The 21,294-nt window shown below is 44.8% G+C and overlaps 1 protein-coding gene across 1 annotated transcript in view; it reads right to left on the bottom strand.

The window, feature by feature from the left end:
• Window positions 1-21,294, bottom strand: part of cfap65 (cilia and flagella associated protein 65) — a 152,341-nt gene that overhangs the window by 89,675 nt on the left and 41,372 nt on the right. The window contains exons 9-14 of the mRNA XM_078229291.1: window positions 19,179-19,284; window positions 17,914-18,179; window positions 13,193-13,429; window positions 9,386-9,745; window positions 5,837-5,974; window positions 781-1,026 (exon numbers count right to left, since the gene is read on the bottom strand). Of these exons, the coding sequence (XP_078085417.1) occupies window positions 781-1,026; window positions 5,837-5,974; window positions 9,386-9,745; window positions 13,193-13,429; window positions 17,914-18,179; window positions 19,179-19,284 (1,353 nt within the window). The remainder of the gene's footprint in view (window positions 1-780; window positions 1,027-5,836; window positions 5,975-9,385; window positions 9,746-13,192; window positions 13,430-17,913; window positions 18,180-19,178; window positions 19,285-21,294) is intronic.

Raw genomic sequence — 21,294 nt, 5'->3', positions numbered from 1 at the left:
AGCGTGCATGACAGCTTCATATTAAGAGGTTCTGATGTCCTGGAGGTCATTGAGGATGAGCCCAGGGTGCAGGGATAGCTCATGGGGGACATGGGGTACCTGCTTTTCAGACTTGGCTGATGACACCTGTGGGGAGGTGACGCCGAGACCCGATACAATGAGGCCCATGTTGCCAGTGGAGCGGTGCATAGGGCTCCTCAAAATGTGGTTCAGGTGCCTGGACCACTCTGGTGGGGCCCTCCAATATAGCCCCTTGATATCATCCCGCATTGTGGTTGTGTTCCAATCCCTACACAACCTGGTGCAGCAGTGTGGAGACCTTTTGGAGGAGGAGGACGTGGAAGCTGACCAGCTGGGCGTCGCTGGAGAGGAGATAGCCCAGCAGGAGGAGGAGGAGGAAGAGGACGATGATAACGAGCAACACCACCCAGGTGCTGGAGGACTGGCGGCGGCAAGGATCAGGCATGTGAGGACGGCGAGGAAGGCCCTGATCACCATGCGCTTTGGTCATTAGGGGCCTGCGTCGCCACACGTGGGTCCCATTCCCTCGCCTCCCCCTCCCCTTGGATTCCTACAATCTCCTGCAACAATGTAATACAGAGTGTATTACAGGTGGGCCTGGATACGCTGTGTTAGTATCTCCTTAGAAATCTCCCATCCCAGGACTCAACCTCATAAAACTTTGTTGCATCCACTCAAAGGCAGGCGTGCCCATCCTTCCGCTGGTAAGCAGTCCAAAACTATACACTATACTCTAAACCTAAGATTTCTTGCTGGTACCTGCTTGTATTTCTCTGAGGCGTTCAGATGCAGCAGTAACGAGTGTTTGGTAAGGCTCTCGTTCTGGGGTGCTCCTCTCACTGTGAATATCTGATAAGTTTGAGGGAGCACAAAGCCGACAGTTGGTTTGATTTTGATGGCGGTATCATGCTGTGTATCCAATGAGAACATGATGGGTAAGTTCCCTGTATTCTTGAGCAGCAGGGTCTTGTAGATTATCCCTTTCTCATTCACTGCTGGCAACACCTGAAAGAAGCAAATTGAGGTGAATTAGGAATCACAAGCGCCTTTTAAAATACAGAGTTAAAATAGTCTGTCAATAGGATATTTTTATTTGTTCATGGGAAATGGGTGTCGCCGGCCAGCATTTATTGCCCATCACTGAGTGCATTTAAGAGTCAACCACATTGCTGTGAGTCTGGAGTCACATGTAGGCCAAACCAGTAACTACAGGACTTTAGTGGTGGGAAATTTCTAGAAATAATAATTTGGGACAAAATGAATAATCAATTGGGCAAATGGGTTAACTAGGGAAAACCAACACAGATTTTTTTTAAGGGAAAATCATGTTTCACTAACTTACTGGAGTTTTTTGAAGAGGTAACAGAGAAGACAATGCTGTTGATGTGGTGTCCCTGGATTTCCAAAAGACATTTGATACTGTGCCATACAACAGTCTTCTGAGCAAAATTATAGCTCATGGTGTAAAAGGTTAAGTCACAACATGGATACGAAATTGGCTGAGTGACAGGAAACAGGCAGTAGTGATTAATGGCTGTTGTTAAGGTTGGGGAAAGGTTTGTAATGGAGTTTCCCAGGGGTCAGTATTGGGCTTCTTTCCTGATACATATTCATGACCTAGACCTTGGCGCAAAGGGCACAATTTCAAAATTTGCAGATGACACAAAACTTGGAAGCTTTGTGAACTGTGAAGAGGGTAGTGTAGAACATTGCAAGGACATGGGCAGTTGGTAGGCTGGGCAGACAAGTCGCATCAAATCAAATCAAAAGGTGGCAGATGAAGTTCAATGTGAAAAAATGTGAAACGATTCATGTCTTTAGGAAGAACATGGAGAGAAAATAAAAGGTACAATTCTAAAAGGGGTGCAGGGGAAGAAGGACATTGGTATATCTGTGCACAGATCTTTGAGTGCAGCAGGACAGGTTTTGAGTGCTGCTTAATAAAGCATACAGTATCCTTTAATAGGCTTTATTAATAAGGGCATACGATACAAAGGCAAGCGGGTTAAGTTGAACCTGTATAAGGTTCAGCCTCACCTGGGGTATTGCGTCCGGTTTTGGACACCCAATTTTATGAAAGATATGAAGGCATGGTAGCACAGTGGTTCGCATTGCTGCCTCACAGCGCCAGGGACCCGGGTTCGATCCCCGGCTTGGGTCAATGTCTGTGTGGAGTTTGCACATTCTCCCAGTGTCTGCTTGGGTTTCCTCCGGTTGCTCCGGTTTCCTCCCACATTCTCAAAGACATGCTGGTTAGGTGCATTGACCTGAACAGGTGCCGGACTGTGGCGACTAGGGGAATTTCACAGTAACTTCATTGCAGTGTTAATGTAAGCCATACTTGTGACTAATAAATAAACTTTAAACTTTAAGGCATTGGAGAGAGCACAGAAAAGAACCAGGAAAATGGCTTCACGGATGAGGAACTTCATTAATAAAATCTCCTCTCACTGTTTTCCTTGCAGAAGAGAAGGCTGAGAGGAAATTAGAGTTGTTCTGAGGGTCCTGGGATGAAGAGTGGATGAGGAGTAGATGACATGAGGAGAAACTGTTATCACTCATGAAAGTATTGAGAATGAAAGGGCACAGATTTAAAGCAACTGGCAAAAGGAGAAAAAAACCACATGAGGCAGAACTTTTTCACGTCGCGAGTGGTTAAGGGATGGAACGCACTGCCTGAGAGTGTGGTGGAGGCAGGTTCAATTGAAGCATTCAAAAGGAAATTAGACTGCTGTCTGAACAGGAAGACCATGCAGGGTTACGGGGAGAAGGTGGGAGAATGGCACGAGGAGAACTGTTCGTTTGGAGGCCAAAAGAGAAAATGCTGGAAAATCTCAGCAGGTCTGACATCATCTGTAAGGAGAGAAAATAACTGACGTTTCGAGTCCAGATGACCCTTTGTCAAAGCTAAAAGGCAGAGAAAGTGGAAGATATTTATACTGCAGGGTGAGGGAATAAATCCTCTCTGTGGACAGCTACTAGCTGGTTTCCCTGGTTTCTGTGGCAATGACTCATCTTTCATTCCCTCCCCCTGCAGTATAAATATCTCCCACTTTCTCTGCCTTTTAGCTTTGACAAAGGGTCATCTGGACTCGAAATGTCAGCTCTTTTCTCTCCTTATAGATGCTGCCAGACCTGCCGAGATTTTCCAGCATTTTCTCTTTTGGTTTCAGATTCCAGCATCCGCAGTAATTTGCTTTTATTTTTGTTCGTTTGGAGGGCTGGTGAAGGCACAATGGGCCGAATGGCCTCCTTCTGTGCTGCAAGAAATCTGTGACTCAGAGACTGTGGGGAAATTATCCTTTTTAATGTTGGCTGTCCCTCAACCTTTTAACAGTCTGTGGAGAGTTAATTGGCTGAAGGCGAGACTTTTGTGCCTCACTTGGGTGGAAGTCCTGCCTCAGAGAGCTGTCAGTCAATCTGATTGGCAATCTGATTACAAGCAGCCCCATGAGTTGAAGCTCCAGTGTGGAGGTAAGTAGTGGGAGATGTCACATCTGGGGTAGGGCGGGACAGGAGGCATCATGGTTGGTGGGTATTGGATGGGGGGGTTGGGTATCTTAACTGAGAGGCCATGGGGAGAGAGAGCACTTGGAGGGACATGCCTTCGGGAGAGCCCGATGGGAAAGGGAGGGAGACATTCCCCACTCCCCCTTTTGTACCCAAGCAGGGTAGCCTACAGGATCCCCTCCTCCTCCCCCAACCAATTCCTAACCTCCGCCCACCAGCCACAGATTTGGAGCTGGGCAAAAAGTGGATCATAAGGTCCCCCATGCAAGGCTTCTAGAAAAAGTGAGAGGGCATGGGATCCAAGGGGCTGCTGCCCGGTGGATCCAGAACTGGCTTGCCCAAAGGAGGCAAAGAGTGGATCTGATCAGGGATCTGATCTGGGACCCTTGCTGTTTGTCATTTTCATAAATGACCTGGATGAGGAAGCGGAGGGATGAGTTGGTAAGTTTCCCGACGACAGGAAGATTGGTGGGGTTGTGGATAGTTTGGAGGGATGTCAGAAGTTACAGAGGGACATAGATAGGATGCAAGACTGGACGGAGAAGTGGCAGATGGACTTCAACCCAGATAAATGCGTCGTGGTCCATTTTGGTAGGTCAAATGGGATGAAGGAGTACAATATAAAGGGAAAGACTCTTAGTACTGTAGAGGATCAGAAGGACCTTGGGGTCCGGGTCCATAGGACTCTGAAATCGGCCCCGCAGTTGGAGGAGGTGGTTAAGAAGGCGTATGGTGTGCTGGCCTTTATCAATCGAGGGATTGGGTTTAGGAGTCCGGGATTAATGATGCAGCTATATAAGACCCTCATCAGACCCCACTTGGAGTACTGTGCTCAGTTCTGGTCGTCTCACTATAGGAAGGATGTGGAAAAGATTGAAAGGGTGCAGAGGAGATTTACAAGGATGTTGCCTGGATTGAGTGGCATGCCTTATGAGGATAGGCTGAGGGAGCTCGGTCTTTTCTCCTTGGAGAGACGAAGGATGAGAGGAGACCTAATGGAGGTGTATAAGATGTTGAGAGACATAGATCGGGTGGACTCTCAGAGGCTTTTTCCCAGGGTGGAAATGTCTGCTACGAGAGGACACAGGTTTAAGGTGCTGGGGGGTAGGTACAGGGGAGATGTTAGGGGTAAGTTTTTCACACAGAGGGTGGTGGGCGAGTGGAATCGGCGGCCGTCAGTGGTGGTGGAGGCAAACCCAATAGGGTCTTTTAAGAGACTCCTGGATGAGTACATGGAGCGTAATAGGATGGAGGGTTATAGGTAGGTCTAGAAGGTAGGGATGTGTTCGGCACAACTTGTGGGCCAAAGGGCCTGTTTGTGCTGTAGTTTTTCTATGTTTCTATGTTTCTATAATTGGCCATTAATTGGGGGAGGGGGAGTGGGAGGAGAATTTTACAGACTCCAACCCCACCACTCCTCCCCTCTGCAAAACTACCAGGAGGGGCTCATAAAATACTGCCCATAGCTTAGATTAGCACTCAAATCTGTGTATACTCCGACATGAGGGGGTTAGTTTATGAAGAGAGATTGAGTAGATTGGGCCTGTACTCGTTGGAGTTTAGAAGGCTGAGGGGAGATCTTATAGAGACATATAAGATAATGAAGGGGCTAGACAGGGTAGAGGCAGAGAGATTCTTTCCACTTAGAAAGGAAACAAGAACTAGAGGACACAGTCTCAAAATAAGGGGGAGTCAGTTTAGAACAGAATTGAGGAGGAACTTCTTCTCTGAGGGTAGTGAATCTCTGGAATTCTCTGCCCATTGAAGCAGTGGAGGCTACCTCGTTAAATATGTTTAAGTCACAGGTAGATAGATTTCTGATCAATAAGGGAATTAAGGGTTATGGGGAGCGGGCGGGTAAGTGGAACTAAACCACTGTCAGATCAGCCATGATCTTATTGAATGGCGGGGCAGGCTCGGGGGGCTAGATGGCCTACTCCTGCTCCTATTTCTTATGTTCTTATGTTCTTACTACGAAACAAGATAAAAGCACCACAGAAAATATATCTCTCATATCCTAAAATCCCTTGTTGTTTGTTTTGAGATGGATGCTTCTTCCCACATCTCTCCTGAAAACCTCATAGGAGTGATTACCCTTCTTTCAAAAAGCTGGCATCCAATCCAGTCCCTGTTCTCTCCCTGCTCCCTTTTCCCTCACCCTCTCAACCCACCCTTTCTGCCACCCTACCCCATTCCATCTTCCCATCTTCTCTGGCTAGAATGACCAAGAGGTTCAATTTAGTGGCTTCTCCAACACTTGGACTGCACTGGACATAAAAACACTGAGCTCCTTATTTTAACTCACCATTTCAGCAGAGTCAAGGGTGTACTTGGGAATGAAATGTTCCTGTTCTGGCTGGAATGTGTGCCCTTGCACATTTACCGTGAGGGACCATGGTGGACAGAACGTGTTATCGTCGACAAAACGGTGATCACGCAGGACCTGAAAATAACACCAACAATTTGGAGACATGGCAATAAATCATAAACTTCCATGAACAAGCACTTGGCAGCCAATTTGGTAACAGCAAGCTCCCACAAACAGCAACGAGATTATCACAAGGTAGTGACATTGGTTGAGGGATAAATGGTAGCCAGAGTGGAAAACTCAGGCTCATAGCCATATAGTGCAAAAGAGGTCCTTCAGCCCATTGAATCTGCACCGACAAAATTATATACTTTCCAGCTTTGGCCCAACGCCTTGACTATTATGACATTTCAAGTGCTTATCTACATAGTTTTTAAAGGTTGTGACATTTCCTGCCTCTACTATCCTCCCAGGCTGTACAATCCAGACTCCCACCACCCTCTGGATGAAAAAAGCTTTTCCTTAGATCCTCTCTAAACCTCTACCCCTCATCTTAAAATTATGCCCTCTCATTACTGATCCTTCAACTAAGGGGAACAGCTGTTTCCTATCGACCTTATCCATACCCCTCGTAATTTTGTACATCTCAATCAGGCCCCCCCGCAGCCTTCTCTACTCTAAAGAAAACAACCTGAGCCTATTTAGCCCCTCTTCACAGCTCAAATGCTCCATCCCAGGCAACATCCTGGTGAATCTCCTCCACACCCTCTCCAGTGCAATCACATCCTTCTTATAATAAGGCGACCAGAACTACACACAGTACTCATGCTGACCAAAGTATTGTACAGCTCCAACGTAACGTTTCTGCTCTTCTAATCTGTCATGACTGATATAGGCAAGTGTCCCGTTTGCCTTCTTAACTACCCTATTAAACCTGTTCTGCCGCCTTCAGGGATCTATAGACAAGCACCCCCAGATCCTCTGTTCCTCCGAGCTACCTTGTGTCCTGCCATTCATTGAGTACTCCCCTGTCTGGTTACTCCTTGCAAAGTGCATCACTTCACACTTTTCAGGGTTGAATTCCATCTGCCACTGATCTGCCCATCAGAGCAACCCGTCTATATCTTCCTGCAACCTTCTTCCTCATTATTAACCACCCTGCCAATCTTCCTGTCATCGCAAGTTTATTTATTATCCCCCCACATTCTCATCTATGTCATTTATATATATCACAAACATTAAGGGACCTAGCACTGATCTCTGTGGCATATCTTTGGACACGAGCCTGGATCTCATATGCATTTACCTTCTTTATAAGTCTCCCATGTGGGACCTTGTCAAAGACTTTGCTGAAATCCATATAAACTACATTAACTGCACTATCCTCATCTACACACTCAATCACCGCTTTGAAAAATTCAATCAAATTTGTTAAGCATGACCTCCCAATGAGAAAACCATGCTGACTATCCTTGATCAATCCCCTGAATAAGGACAGCATGGTGGCACATTGGTTAGCACTGCTGCCTCACAGCACCGAGAATCCAGGTTCAATTCTGGCCTTGGGTGACTGTGTGGAGTTTGCACGTTCTCCCTGCATCTGTCTGTGTTTCCCCCAGCTGCTCAAGTTTCCTCTCACAGTCCAGAAATGTGAAGGTTAAAATCATAGAAATCATAGAAACCCTACAGTGCAGAAGGAGGCCATTCAGCCCATCGAGTCTGCACCGACCACAATCCCACCTAGGCCCTACCCCCACATATTTACCCGCTAATCCCTCTAACCTACGCATCTCAGGATTCTAAGGGGCAATTTTTAACCTGGCCAATCAACCTGACCCACACATCTTTGGACTGTGGGAGGAAACCGGAGCACCCGGAGGAAACCCACGCAGACACGAGGAGAATGTGCAAACTCCACACAGACAGTGACCCGAGCCAGGAATCGAACCCAGGACCCTGGAGCTGTGAAGCAGCAGTGCTAACCACTAGGTGGATTGGCCATGCTAAATTGCCCCTTTGTGTTCAAAGATGTGAAGTTTTGTTGGATTAGCCATGGTAAATGTGCAGGGTTCCGGGGATAGAGTGGGCCAGGGTAAGGTATTCTTTTAGAGAGTCAGTGTAGACTCGATGGGCCGAATAGCCTCCTTCTGCACTGTGGGGATTCTATGGTTCTAGGCCTTGCCTCTCCAAGTAGACATTAATTCTCTCCTTCAGAATTTACCCAATAGTTTCCCTACCACTGATGTGAGGCTCACCGGTCTGTAATTCCCTGGTTCATCTCTACCACCCTTCTTGAAAAGTGGAACCACATTAGCTGTCCTCCAGTTCTCTGGCACCTCTCTTGTGACCAGAGATGAATTATAAATTTGGGTCAGAGCCCCTGTAATTTCCTCCCTTGCCTCCCACGGCAGCCTGGGTACAACTCTTCGGGAGCCGGAGATTTGTCCACTGTTAAGCCTGCCAAAACCTCCAATACCTGGGCAGGGTTTTACAGCCTCGCTTGAGCGAGACCGGAAATTCCCACCCGAGATCAACGGACATTTCCATTGCCTGCCCATCGCCTGCTCCGATTCTGTGGCTTTCGGGGAGGTAGGGTTCCGGCGCCTTTGTCAAACTGTTCAAGAACCTCACAGTCTCTCTCTCGGAATTCCCTATCTACATCCTCCTTCTCCCGTGTGAAGATAATTATGAAGTATTCGTTTAGCACCATACCAATGTCCTCTGGCTCCATGGACAGATTGTCCCCTTCGTCCCTACTCTTTCCCTGGTATCCTCTTACCCTTGACATACTTATAGATTATCTCCATAATCTTACCTGCCAGCACTTTTTCATGCCCCCTCTCCTAAGTCCTTCCTTAAGTTCCCCCTGCGCTTTCTATACTCCAATAAGGCTTCCACTGATTTGCTCCCTTTCCACCTGCTAAGAGACTCTCTTTACTTTCTTATCCAGTCCTGAATATTCCTGGACATCCAGGGTTCTCTGGGCTTGTTACTTCTATATTTCACTCTGAAGGGAACATGTCGGGCCGATACTCTCCCCATTTCCTTTTTGGACACCTCCCCACTGCTCTGCTGTATATTTTTCGACAAAAGGCTGTTCTCAATCTACCTTCGCCAGATCCTGCCTTATTTTAATAAAATTTGCCTTCTCCCCAATCCAACATTGTTTTTGCAGATCATCTTTTTCCTTTTCCATAATAAACTTAAATTATACTGTGTTATGGTCGCTATCACTAAAATGCTCCCCCACTGCCAACTCAAACACCTGTCCAACTTTGTTCCCCAGAATTAGATCCAGCATTGTGCCGTCCCCTGCCCTTCTTCAAAGGTCATGGGATCCTTTATGTACAGTCAGGATGTCTTATCTGAAAGACACCTGTGACAGTGCAAAACACCCTTAGTTCTGCACTAAGATATCAGTCTGGAATGTTATACGCACATCTCTGGAGTGGGTCTTGAACCCATGATCTTATGACTCTGAGGCAAGAGTCTGAGGCTGCACTAACACTTTGCATTATAGTAGATGATTCCTGCACCTATACTGACCTTATAATAAGCAAAACATTCCAGTTCAGCGCCATATAACATGTTGAGTTTTTCAGGGGCAAAGTGGATGCGGAAAGCCATGTTCTTCAAGGGGGGGATGTCGATGGTCTGAGGTACCACAGTGAAGAAGCTGCCTGGCATCGATGTCCAGAGGATGGTGACCTTGCCTTTTGTGTGGTTCATCATGGTGAGCGGCAGAGGAGCGATCTGGTCGGGTACATGGCACTTGCCGAAATCTAACTCCCTTTCGTTGACTGAGATGTGAGGTGGAAACATGGTAACATCACTTTGGATACCGTCATCAAAATACTCAATGATTGAAGGAATACTGGGGAACAATCCTGGAGATTTTGGACAATCCTGGGAAGGAAGCACAAAGTTAAAACACAGAGAAATGCAAGTTTGTTCCCCCTTTGGACTGAAGGAAACAGATCAGTATGTTTTCGGAATGGCGAGAAGCTATAGAGTGGAAGAGCAAAGATATTTAGGGGGTTCCAAATATGGAATGCAAATTGCAAGTGTATAGCGTGAAAAAGATAATTAAATAGGCTAATGAAATATTGGCCAATGGATTGGAATATAATGAGTAAAAGTTGTGATACAGTTGTATGGTGTTCTGGCTAGGTCCCATCTCAAGTATTGCATTGAGTTCTGGACAGTGCATTTCATGAAGAATGGCCTCGGGTAGCGTGCAGCACAGATTCACTAGAACTATACCAGGGCTAAAAGGGTTAAATCTTGAAGAAAATTTGCATAGGTGAGGTCTATATTCTCTTGAGTATGGAAGATTAGGGGGCACTTAAGATTAAAGGATTTAAAAAGTAAAGTTTAAAGTTTATTTATTAGTGTCACAAGTAGGCTTACATTAACGCTGCAATTAGGTTACTGTGAAAATCCCCTGGTCGCCACACTCCGGCGCCTGTTCGGGTACACTGAGAGAGAATTTAGCATGGCCAATGCACCTAACCAGCACGTCTTTCGGACTGTGGGAGGAAACCGGAGCACCCGGAGGAAATCCACGCAGGCACGAGGAAAACGTGCAGACTCCACACAGACAGTGACCCAAGCCTGGAATTGAACCCGGGGTCCCTGGCGCTGAGAGGCAGCAGTGCTAACCACTGTGCCACCGTGCTGCCCCGTGCTGAATTTAATAGAATATATTGTGAGAAATTATTTCTTCTGGTGGGGAGAGTCCAGAACAAGGGAGTGCAATTTTAAAATTAACGAGGTCATTCAGGGGTGATGTCGGGAAGCATCATCTTCACATAATGGAAATCCAGAACTCTCTTCCTTCCAGGAAGAGTTGCTGAGCCTGCTGGGCAATTGAAAACAAAACTGAGGTTAATAGATATTTGTTGGATGAGGGGAGGAACAACAGTTCCTAATTATCTCAATATCCAGAAATAGGTTTCTCTCCATCTCAATCCTAAATGGTTGATCCCTTTTCCTGTAACTGTGAGCCCCACAAAAAAGAGGGTCCACACTATATCTCAATGTTCTGGGTGGTTTGTGGGGGATCAGCACACCATCACCGGAATTCTACCACCCTGCCCGCCATGGATTTGGAGCAGGCGAGGGGGCGGACAATGTGAAGGTCCGTTGACCTCAGTTTTGGATCAAGCGAGGCTGTAAAGTCCCGCCCCATCGAGTTGACACAGCTGACTGCTAAACATGGGGTCACTACGTAAGTGGGTCTAAGGTAAAGGTTTCTATGGAACTGATGGGATGTGAGTATCACTCAGCCGTGACTTCAATGATTCTGGAGATGTTGGTTCTTTCACTGATAGTTATAATGATGAAATGGAGTGGGCTGTATGAATATGGTCACAGAATGATTGAAAGAGATTTGGAGATCTAAATGCATCTTATTGTCTCCACGCTATTATTCTGATGCCACAATATACTATGATTTAATGGTTATATGCATGGAACGTGGAGATCAAAGTTAGAATTATCATGAGAATTGTGAGTGAACCAACGTATGTTGTACTCATGTTGGACTTTAGAGTGCATTGTATCTGATAACTCAAGTAATAGGAGCTCATAAAAGTAGTTTATACTGGAGTTGTGCAGTGTGATTTATCTGAGTGCACTTAGTAGATTATGTGCTGTGATGTCTCATTAAAGACCTCATTCAGTACTGTTGTAACTGATGTAGTGTTTTAAGTAACAAAATGAAACGGAACAGGGAAGGAGTCTCAAACACCCCTAGATACATACAAACATACATTTGGGGCAGGATGAGGCCACTCGGCCCCTCAAGCCTGTTCCGCCATTCAATAAGATCTTGACTGTAAACCTCCTTCCTACCTCCATTAACCTTTCACCCTCTTGTTTATCAGGAATCTACCTCGCTCTGTCTTGAAGACTCTGCTTCCACAGCCTTTTGAGGAAGACAATCCTAAAGACTCACTACTCTCTGAGGAGAAAGAAATCCTTCTCATCTCTGTCTTAAACAATATTTTTAAACAATGACCTCTAGTTCTAGATTCTGCCACAAGAAAAACATCGAGAGGAATTGTCCCGTCCCACCTGGCATGGGAAACGTAGCGGGCGGGACACGGACCATGCAAAGGTCTGTTGACCCCAGGTGGGATTTTCCGGCCTTGGGGCGAGCGCGGCCAAAGAATCCCGCCCTTCCTCTCCACATCCACCCTGTCAAGACTCCTCAGGATCTTATGTGTTTCAATCAAGTTTCAATCTTAATCTTCTAAACTCCAGCGGATATGAGCCTAGTATGTCCAACCTTTCCTCGTAAGACAACGCACCCTTTCCTGGTATTGGTTTAGTAAACCTTTCCTGAATGGCTTCTAACACATTTACATCCTTCCTTAAATAAGGAGATTAATATTGTATGCAGTAAAGTCACCAGATGATGATAAACTGTGACTGGTGGTGATTTTAACCTGAGGATCACCACACCTCAGGCAAGGGGCAAGGTTGAGAATGCGGGGCCTTCATGAATAACCTGATCCGGTACGGGAATTGAACCCACACTGTTGGTGTCGATCTGCATCACTGTGCATCCAGCCAACTGAGCCAAACCAATTCCAGATGTGGTCTCACCAGTGTCCTGTACAACTGCTACTTTTGTATTCAACTCGCTCGCAATAAACAATAACATTCTATTAGATTTCCTAATTATTTGCTGCACCTGCATATTAGCCTTTTGTGATTAATGCACCAGGACACCCAGATCCCTCTGCATATCAGAGCTCTGCAATCTCGTGATAATGAGCTTCTTTTTATTCTTCCTGCCAAAATGGACAGTTTCATTTTCTCACATTATGCTCCATTTACCAGATTTTTTGCCCACTCGTTGAACCTATCTATAACACCATGTAGCCTCCTGAGGTCCTCCCCACAACTTACTTTCCTACCTATCTTTGTATTATCAGCAAATTTAGCAAGCATACCTTCTGGCCCTTCGTCCAATATAAATTGTAAAAAGTTGAGGCCCCAGCACTGATCCCTGTAGCACACCACCCATCACATCCCGCCAACCAAAAAAAGTCCATTTATGGTTACCCTCTCTTTCCTGTTAGCTAGCCAATCTCCTGTCCATGCTAATGTGTTATTCCCTGCATCATGAGCTTTTATTTTCTGCAGTGACCTTTCTTGATTTTTCAGCCTGGGGAAGGATTGACAGGGTGTGGGAAAGGGAGTGGGGCGGGGCGGGGTGGGGAGGGGGGTGGAGGGGGGTGGGGTGGGGGGGTTGGGGGGGGCGGGGGGGAAGAGAAACGGTAGGGAAGGGCAGTTACCTCGTTGAGAGGGGGGTGGGGGGGAATGGTAGGGAAGGGCAGTTACCTCGTCTAAGTTCTTCTCTGGAGTGATGCAACAATGTTCAGGAGCCAGCATCAGGCTGCCATCAGCCTCGAGCTGCAGCTTGCCTTCCTGCAGCATCATACTCAGTATGTCAGGTGGGTAGAAAGTCAGTCCACGTATCGTATTAGTGCGGTACAGTTCGATGTGTTTGGGCTTCAGAATCGCTGGCATCATCTGGCTTGAGTGGCAAGTGCCGATTAAATCCAGGAACAGAGGATCCTGTAGCACAGGCAGGGCAAGTTGGATGGTTAAAATCTACAACAGTTTTACACTTCTCATAGTTGTTTATCATCTCTGCGAGGAGTCATCAATGCAAGACGAGGCTAGTAAATCCAATGAGTAATTCAGGATAACTGTGTTGCTTGCTTTAAAAGAATAAATACAGAGAAGAGATAGCAGACACATTATAAATATTCAACAATTCATTAGAAAAATGCATGGTGCCAGAGGGTTGAAGGATAGCTGATGCAATTCCTATATTTAAGGCAGATCATACCAGGGAATTAATGACCAATCGGCTTAAAATCAGTGGGAAATAAAATAATGGGTTTCCTACAAAAAGAGTGAATAGAAGAACAGCTAGGAATTAAAACTGTAATAATGAATAGCCAGCATGTATTTTCAAAAGGGAAAATCTTGCTTGACCAACCTTATTGAATTTTTGAGGGGATAACAGAGAGAGTGGACAATGGAAACGCAATAGATATAATTTATGGGACCACTGCTGTTCACAATTTATATTAACAATTTGGACTCAGTAATTTTGTTTTTGATTTCAAAATTTATGGATGATATCATGTTGGAGGGAACAGTCAATACGATGGAGGATTGCAATAAATTACAGAACATTCATTCACCTGAACAATGGGCAAATTGACAAGTTCGGCATAAATAAATGTGAGATTGCACATTTTGGTAGGAAGAATGGGGAGAACACTTATTGCTTGGAAGGTGTGAGTCAAGGAGGGATGGAGGAACAAAGTCTCAGAGGGCAAATACATCAATCATTAAAAGCACCACAGATTACTAGGCCATGAGAAATGCAAATCAAGCACTGGATTTTAATTCGAGAGGGATAGAACTAAAGAGTGGGGCGGCACGGTAGCACAGTGGTTAGCACTGCTGCTTCACAGCTCCAGGGACCTGGGTTTGATTCCCTGCTTGGGTCACTGTCTGTGTGGAGTTTGCACATTCTCCTCGTGTCTGTGTGGGTTTCCTCCGGGTGCTCCGGTTTCCTCCCACAGTCCAAAGATGTGCGGGTTAGGTTGATAGGCCATGTTAAAATTGCCCCTTAGTGTCCTGGGATGCGTAGATTAGAGGGATTAGCGGGTAAAATATGTAGGGATATGGGGGTAGGGCCTGGGTGGGATTGTGGTCGGTGCAGACTCGATGGGCCGAATGGCCTCTTTCTGTACTGTAGGGTTTCTATGATTCTATGATTTCTATGAGAAGTATGTTAAACCTGTATCAAACTATGAGTAGAACACAGGGAGAAAACTGCATGCAGTTCTGCTTGTAATATAAGAAAAAGGAATAGGATTACTGGATTGGATACAGAGAAGGCTTACAAGATGATACCAGATATCAGGAAAGGATGGACAGGCTGGATCTCTTTTTTCTTGAAAAAAGAAGGCTGAAGGTTGGCTTAATAGAACTCTTTAAAATTATGAAAGGTTTTGAGTGAGTGCATACCAAGAGAATATTTAGGGAAGAGCACAACTCAAGGCTATTAATATAAGATAATCACCAAGAAATCCAAAAGGGAATTCAGAAGAAACTTCTTTACCCAAAGAATGGTGAGAATGCAGAACTGGATACCAGAGGGAGTGGCTGAAGCAAATAGTGTAGATGCATTTTAGAAAAAGCTAGACAAACATCTGAGGGAGAAGGAAATAGAGGGTTACGATGATACGTTTAGATGAGGAAAAATGGGAGGAGACTCAAGTGCCTTCATGGAATGATTGGACTGAAAGGCCCGTTTTTGTGTCATATATACCGTGTAAAGAACATTTAAAGTGTGGAGCTTGCTACGACAGGACGTGGACAAGGCAATTACCACAGATACATTTAAGGGGAAGCAAAATAAGCACAAGAGGAAGAAAGAAACAGAAAAATATGCTGATTATGGATAGCTGAAGGAAGTTGGAGGAGGCTCGTGTGGAGTACAAAAACCAGAATGGACCATTTGGTCTAAATGGCCACTTTTTTGTTGTTAACCACTGGCAAATGACTTCACATGTTTAAAAAAAGATAATTTTTTGATCGATGGAATTGACTTGATGTTGCAATGAATTTTGGAAAAGTAAGCACCAAACCATTAAGTTTTTATGTTCAAAATTAGTAGATTGAAGGTGTGCAACTGCATAGAAATTCTTGTTTTCATCCTTTCTTTTCCTCTGTGTCTCCTCCTGAAGCTGCTGACTTTTACTACAAACCACTCCATGTCAGTCATTCCTGAGCCTAGAACCAACTTGGCAATGTGTCATGTGCATTGGGAGATCCTAAGATCGTAAAAGGTGCTACACAAATACAAGTCTGTGCATTCATTCCCTCTTTCGTTCTCAGCTTAGTTGTTACATATAATCTATTCGGCAATAACACTCAACAGAAACAATTGTAATCACAATTCTCAAAAGCAAACTTATCTTAAAATGTTTCAACCTCAGGTTCTTGGATAACCAACAATGGAAGAAAACATTGGTTATATCAGACTTCAAAACAATCTGATTATTATCCTTGATGTTAGAATGTAACCAGTGACAACTTTGATTGGATATAATGTGACCAATAGTAAGCTTTTGCAGAAAATACGGACACATGGGATTGAGGGTGATTTAGTGGTTTGGATCAGGAATTGGCTAGCTGTAAGAAACAAAGGGTGGTGGGTGATGGGAAATATTCATTCTGGAATCCAGTTACTAGTGGTGTACCGCAAGGATCTGTTTTGGGGCCACTGCTGTTTGTCATTTTTATTGATGACTTGGATGAGGGCGTGGAAGGATGGATTAGTAAATTTGCGGATGACACTAAAGTCAGTGGAGTTGTAGACAGTGCGGAGGGAAGTGGCAGGTTACAGAGGGACATAGATAAGCTGCAGAGCTGGGCTGAGAGGTGGCAAATGGAGTTTAATGCGGAAAAGTGTGAGGTGATTCACTTTGGAAGGAGTAACAGGAATACAGAGTACTGGGCTAATGGTAAGATACTTGGTAGTGTGGATGAACAGAGGGATCTGGGTGTCCATGTGCATAGATCCCTGAAAGTTGGCACCCAGGTTGATAGGGTGGTTAAGAAGGCATACGGTGTGTTAGCTTTTATTGGTAGAGGGATTGAGTTTCGGAGCCAGGAGGTCATGCTGCAACTGTACAAAACTCTGGTGCGGCGGCATTTGGACTATTGTGTACAGTTCTGGTCGCCGTATTATAGGAAAGAAGTGGAAGTGTTGGAAAGGGTGCAGAGGAGATTTACCAGGATGTTGCCTGGTATGGTGGGAAAATCGTATGAGGAAAGGCTGAGGGGCTTGAGGTTGTTTTCGTTAGAGAGAAGAAGGTTAAGAGGTGACTTAATAGAGACATACAAGATGATCAGAGGATTAGATAGGGTGGATAGTGAGAGCCTTTTTCCTCGGATGGTGTTGGCTAGCACGAGGAGACATAGCTTTAAATTGAGGGGTGAGAGATATAGGACAGATGTTAGAGGTAGGTTCTTTACTCAGAGAGTAGTAAGGGCGTGGAATGCCCTGCCTGCAGCAGTGGTGGACTCGTCAACGTTGAGAGCGTTCAAGTGGTTATTGGATAAACATATGGATGATATTGGAATAGTGTAGATTAGAGGGGCTTTAGATTGGTACCACTGGTCGGCGCAACATCAAGGGCCGAAGGGCCTGTACTGCGCTGTAATGTTCTATGTTCAATGGGAACAAGATGTAAGGGTCAGCTGACCCAGTAAAACATGGAACCAATCACAGAGTGATGTAGTAGTCAGCTGACCAGCTGATTCACTATAAATAAGGAACTATGTAAAATTGTGGGAAGCTTAGAGTGACCCAGGGCGAGGCCCCAAGTTTGGAGTAATGATTTATTAAACCCTTTCTTTGATTTATAAGTGGGAGTAAGTTTTGTTGTATTTTCACTAGCTGCATTTTGAAGAGTTCCTTCTGAAGAAACACTTGACACTGACCTAATAAGGAAAGTGCTGACAAACTGGTACACAAGTTAAAAAGCTCATGGTTCGCATGTACATAATTACACTAACAAACTGTGTGGGAGTTGATCCAAGTTCCAACAAAGGGCATCACAATTTTTAATTATTGGCAAGAAAGGGAAAATCCAAGGTCCAAATTGCAAGACATATCTAAGGTTGAAAGATTATAACAGAAGCAATTATGATAAATGTAGAAGGTTATTTACATGATCAAGATTCTGAGTAGAACACTTGGGAAGTCCTGGATTATTAAAAACCAATGATTCATTAACTACACCTCAAATAAATGAAATCCTCAATCAGCAATGCCTATTCTTCAAAAATGCTACATTAGCTGTAATACACATTGGCATATCCCATTGGCTTGGAAGATGCCAAATAAATGTGAAGTTCTTTTATTTTTAGGCTCTGCAGGGTAATATTTGAGCTTTGCTCGGTCATCAATTGTTACAACTTTTATAAATAACTTTCCATGCCATGTCTTTATGCTGGTTGCACTGTACCTGATGGTGGATAAGGCAAGTCACCCTTCTGTAGTAGTTTATGGAATGGGAGGGTCGGAATGTCACCCTTAGCTTCTGCGTGGATTCCCCTCCCAGAACGCCGCATGGTTGTTCAATCATGAACACGCTCTGGCTGCAATCAATTTCAAATTGGTAAACTGTCGGTACATCCGATGTGTTGCTGATTTCGGTCGTGTAAGTCACCGTCTCGCCGAGTAACACACAACCGAAACTCAGCTTCAGGTCTGCAAGAGCCACCACTGGACCTAGGACAAGAGCATAAAAACTGCATGAATTTTCTTTTAATAGTTTATTTTTTCTCTCCTAATTTTTTTCCAGTCTGTCCTGAAGGGGCTGACCCGCAGCATCGGGAATGTTATAATTTGGATAGGCTTCCCACTCCTTATCATCACCCAATTATCGTTACTGGAAGGGCACACATAGAAACATAGAAAATAGGAGCAAACGTAGGCCATTCGGCCCATCAAGTCTGCTCCAATATTCTATATGATCCTGGCTGATCTTCTACCTCAACCCCACAGTCCTGTGCTCTCTCCCTACCCCATGACACCTTTAGAACCTAGAAATCTCTTCCCTTCTGAAATATATTCCGTGATTCGACCTCCACAGCTTTCTGGGAATTCCATAGGTTCACCACCCTCTGAATGAAGAAGTTTCTCCTCATCTCAGCCCTAAATGACCTACGCCGTATCCTGAGACTGTGACCTTTGTTCTAGATCCACCAGCCAGAGGAAACATCATCCATGCAGCCAGTCTACCCAAATGTGTCAGAATTTTATATGTTTTAATTAGATCCCCTTTCATTCTTCTAAATGCTGGTGAATACAGGCCCCGTCGACCCAATCTCACCACATATGACAATTCTGCCATCCCAGTATTTAGTCAGGTGAATCTTCCTCAATGGCAAGTAGATCCTTTCTCAGATAAGGAGACCACAACAGCACAAAATACTCCAGGCGTGGTCTCACCAAGACCCTGTACAGCTGCAGTAAAATATCGTTTCTCCTGTACTCAAATCTTCTTGCAATGAAGGCCAACATACCATTTATCTTCCTAGCTGCTTGCTGTACCTGCATCCTTGCTGTTGGTGACTGGTGTACTAGGGCACCAGGTCCCTTTGTACTTCAATGTTTCTCAATCTATCACCATTTAAATAATACCCTGCCATTCTGTTTCTCTGACCGAAGTCGATAACTTCACATTTAACCACATGATAATGCATCTGCCATGTATTTGCTACTCACTCAACTTGTCTAAATCACCTCGAAGCTGCTTAACTTCCTCCTCACCACTCACGTTCCCATCAAGTTTCATGTCATCAGCGAACTTGGAAATATTACCATTGGTTCCCTAATGCAAATCGTTGATATATATTGTGAATAGCTGGGGCCCAAGCACTGATCCCTGTGGGAGTCCACTAGTCATCCCCACCACTTTGAAAAATACCAATTATTCCTACTCTCTTTTCCTGTCTGTTAACCAATCCTCAATCCGTGCCGATATAGTATCCCCAAATCCATGTGTTTTAATTTTACACACTAGCTTTTTTGGTGGGACTTTATCAAAAGCTTTCTAAAAATCCAAATACATCACATCCACTGTTTCACCCTTATCTATTCTACGAGTTACATCCTCAAAAAACTCCAGTAGGTTTGTCAAGCATGATTTCCCTTTCATAATGTAGACCCTGTAACAGTGGATTGAGGTGACTGTGCAGAGTGTCAGCCATAACTCGGTGAGTGGCACTCTCACCTCTAAGTCAGAATGTTGTGCATCTGACTTCAGGACCTTGTGTGTACAATGCAGATAGATACTGCCAATGCAAAATTGACGGGGGTGCGGCCCGAATTGTCATCCTCAAGGCAGGTGGCAGGAGTCAGTAAAATTCGGGCCTCGGCCTGCCCACCTTTCAATTCACACCTCTTTAACCTGTGTTATCCCTCTCTCTATGCACACTGTTTGTACCTGTAAAGACTTGATTATCTGTAAAGACTCGCATTCCAACCATTCTTCACATTCTAATCTGTAATTATCTTGTAATTGTGTCTTTGCCTATGTTTTGATTTGATTTGATTTATTATTGTCACATTTATTAGAATACAGTGAAAAGTATTGTTTCTTGCGCGCTATACAGACAAAACATACCGTTCATAGAGAAGGAAACGAGAGAATGCAGAATGTAGTGTTACAGTCATAGCTAGGGTGTAGAGAAAGATCAACTTAATGCAAGGTAGGTCCATTCAAAAGTCTGACAGCAGCAGGGAAGAAGCTGTTCTTGAGTCAGTTGGTACATGACCTCAGACTTTTGTATCATGTAAGCGTGTTTGTGAACCTACCTCCACTCACCTGATGAAGCAGCAGTGCTCCGAAAGCTTGTGACCCCAAATAAACGTATTGGACTTTATCCTGGTGTTGTGAGACCTCTTACTGTGCTCACCCCAGTCCAACGCTGGCATCTCCACCTCGCAGTTATATAAAACGTTGGTTAGGCCACATTTGGAATAGTGTCCAGTTCTGGTCACCACACTACCAGAAGGACGTGGAGGTTTTGGAGAGAGTACAGAAATGGTTTACCAGGATGTTGCCTAGTATGGAGGGTATTAGCTATGAGGAGAGATTGGATAAACTGGGATTGTTCTCCCTGGAATGATGGAGGCTCAGTGGCGACCTGATAGAAGTTTATAAAACTATGAGGGGCATAGATAAGGTGAACAGTTAGAAGCTTTTTCCCAGGGCAGAAATGACAATTACAAGGGGGCACAAGTTCAAAGTGTGGGGGGAAAGAGATGTGCGGGGGATGTTTTTTTACACAGAGGATGGTGGGGGCCTGGATTACACTGCCCAGTGAGGTGGTTGAGGCAGGTACGTTAGCAACATTTAAGACAAATGGGGAATAGAGGGATACAGGCGGTTTCTCTAGATGGGACAACATGGTCGGTACAGGCTTGATGGGCCGAAGGGCCTGTTCCTGTGCTGTACTGTTCTTTGTTCTTTGTTATCGAACTCATGCACCCTGTAGTGACAGTAGGAAGTCTAACATTTTTTTCAAAAAAGTAATTCATTCACAAATTTCTACTATGTTAAAAAGATTTAGAATACAATAAAAGTGTCAATTGTCCAGACCCTTTAAAGTATCAATAACAGAAACCACAATCACTTAAAAGTACTTAACTTTGTGTAAAAAAGCATTGGCCGCACAAACCAGAGAGGGTTAGGGTTAGGGTTAGCTGTCAATCAAGCACTGTTTTCTCTGGGGCCAATGCGATACTGAGGAAGTGCTGTACTGTCAGAGTTGCCGGCCTGAATTTTCATCCTCAAGTGGGTAACGGGAGTTGGTAAAATTCAACAAGAGTAATGGTT

The sequence above is a fragment of the Mustelus asterias genome, chromosome 14, assembly GCF_964213995.1.
Source record: "Mustelus asterias chromosome 14, sMusAst1.hap1.1, whole genome shotgun sequence".
Classification (NCBI taxonomy): Eukaryota; Metazoa; Chordata; class Chondrichthyes; order Carcharhiniformes; family Triakidae; genus Mustelus; species Mustelus asterias.
This window is presented reverse-complemented; position numbering and strand designations above follow the sequence as displayed.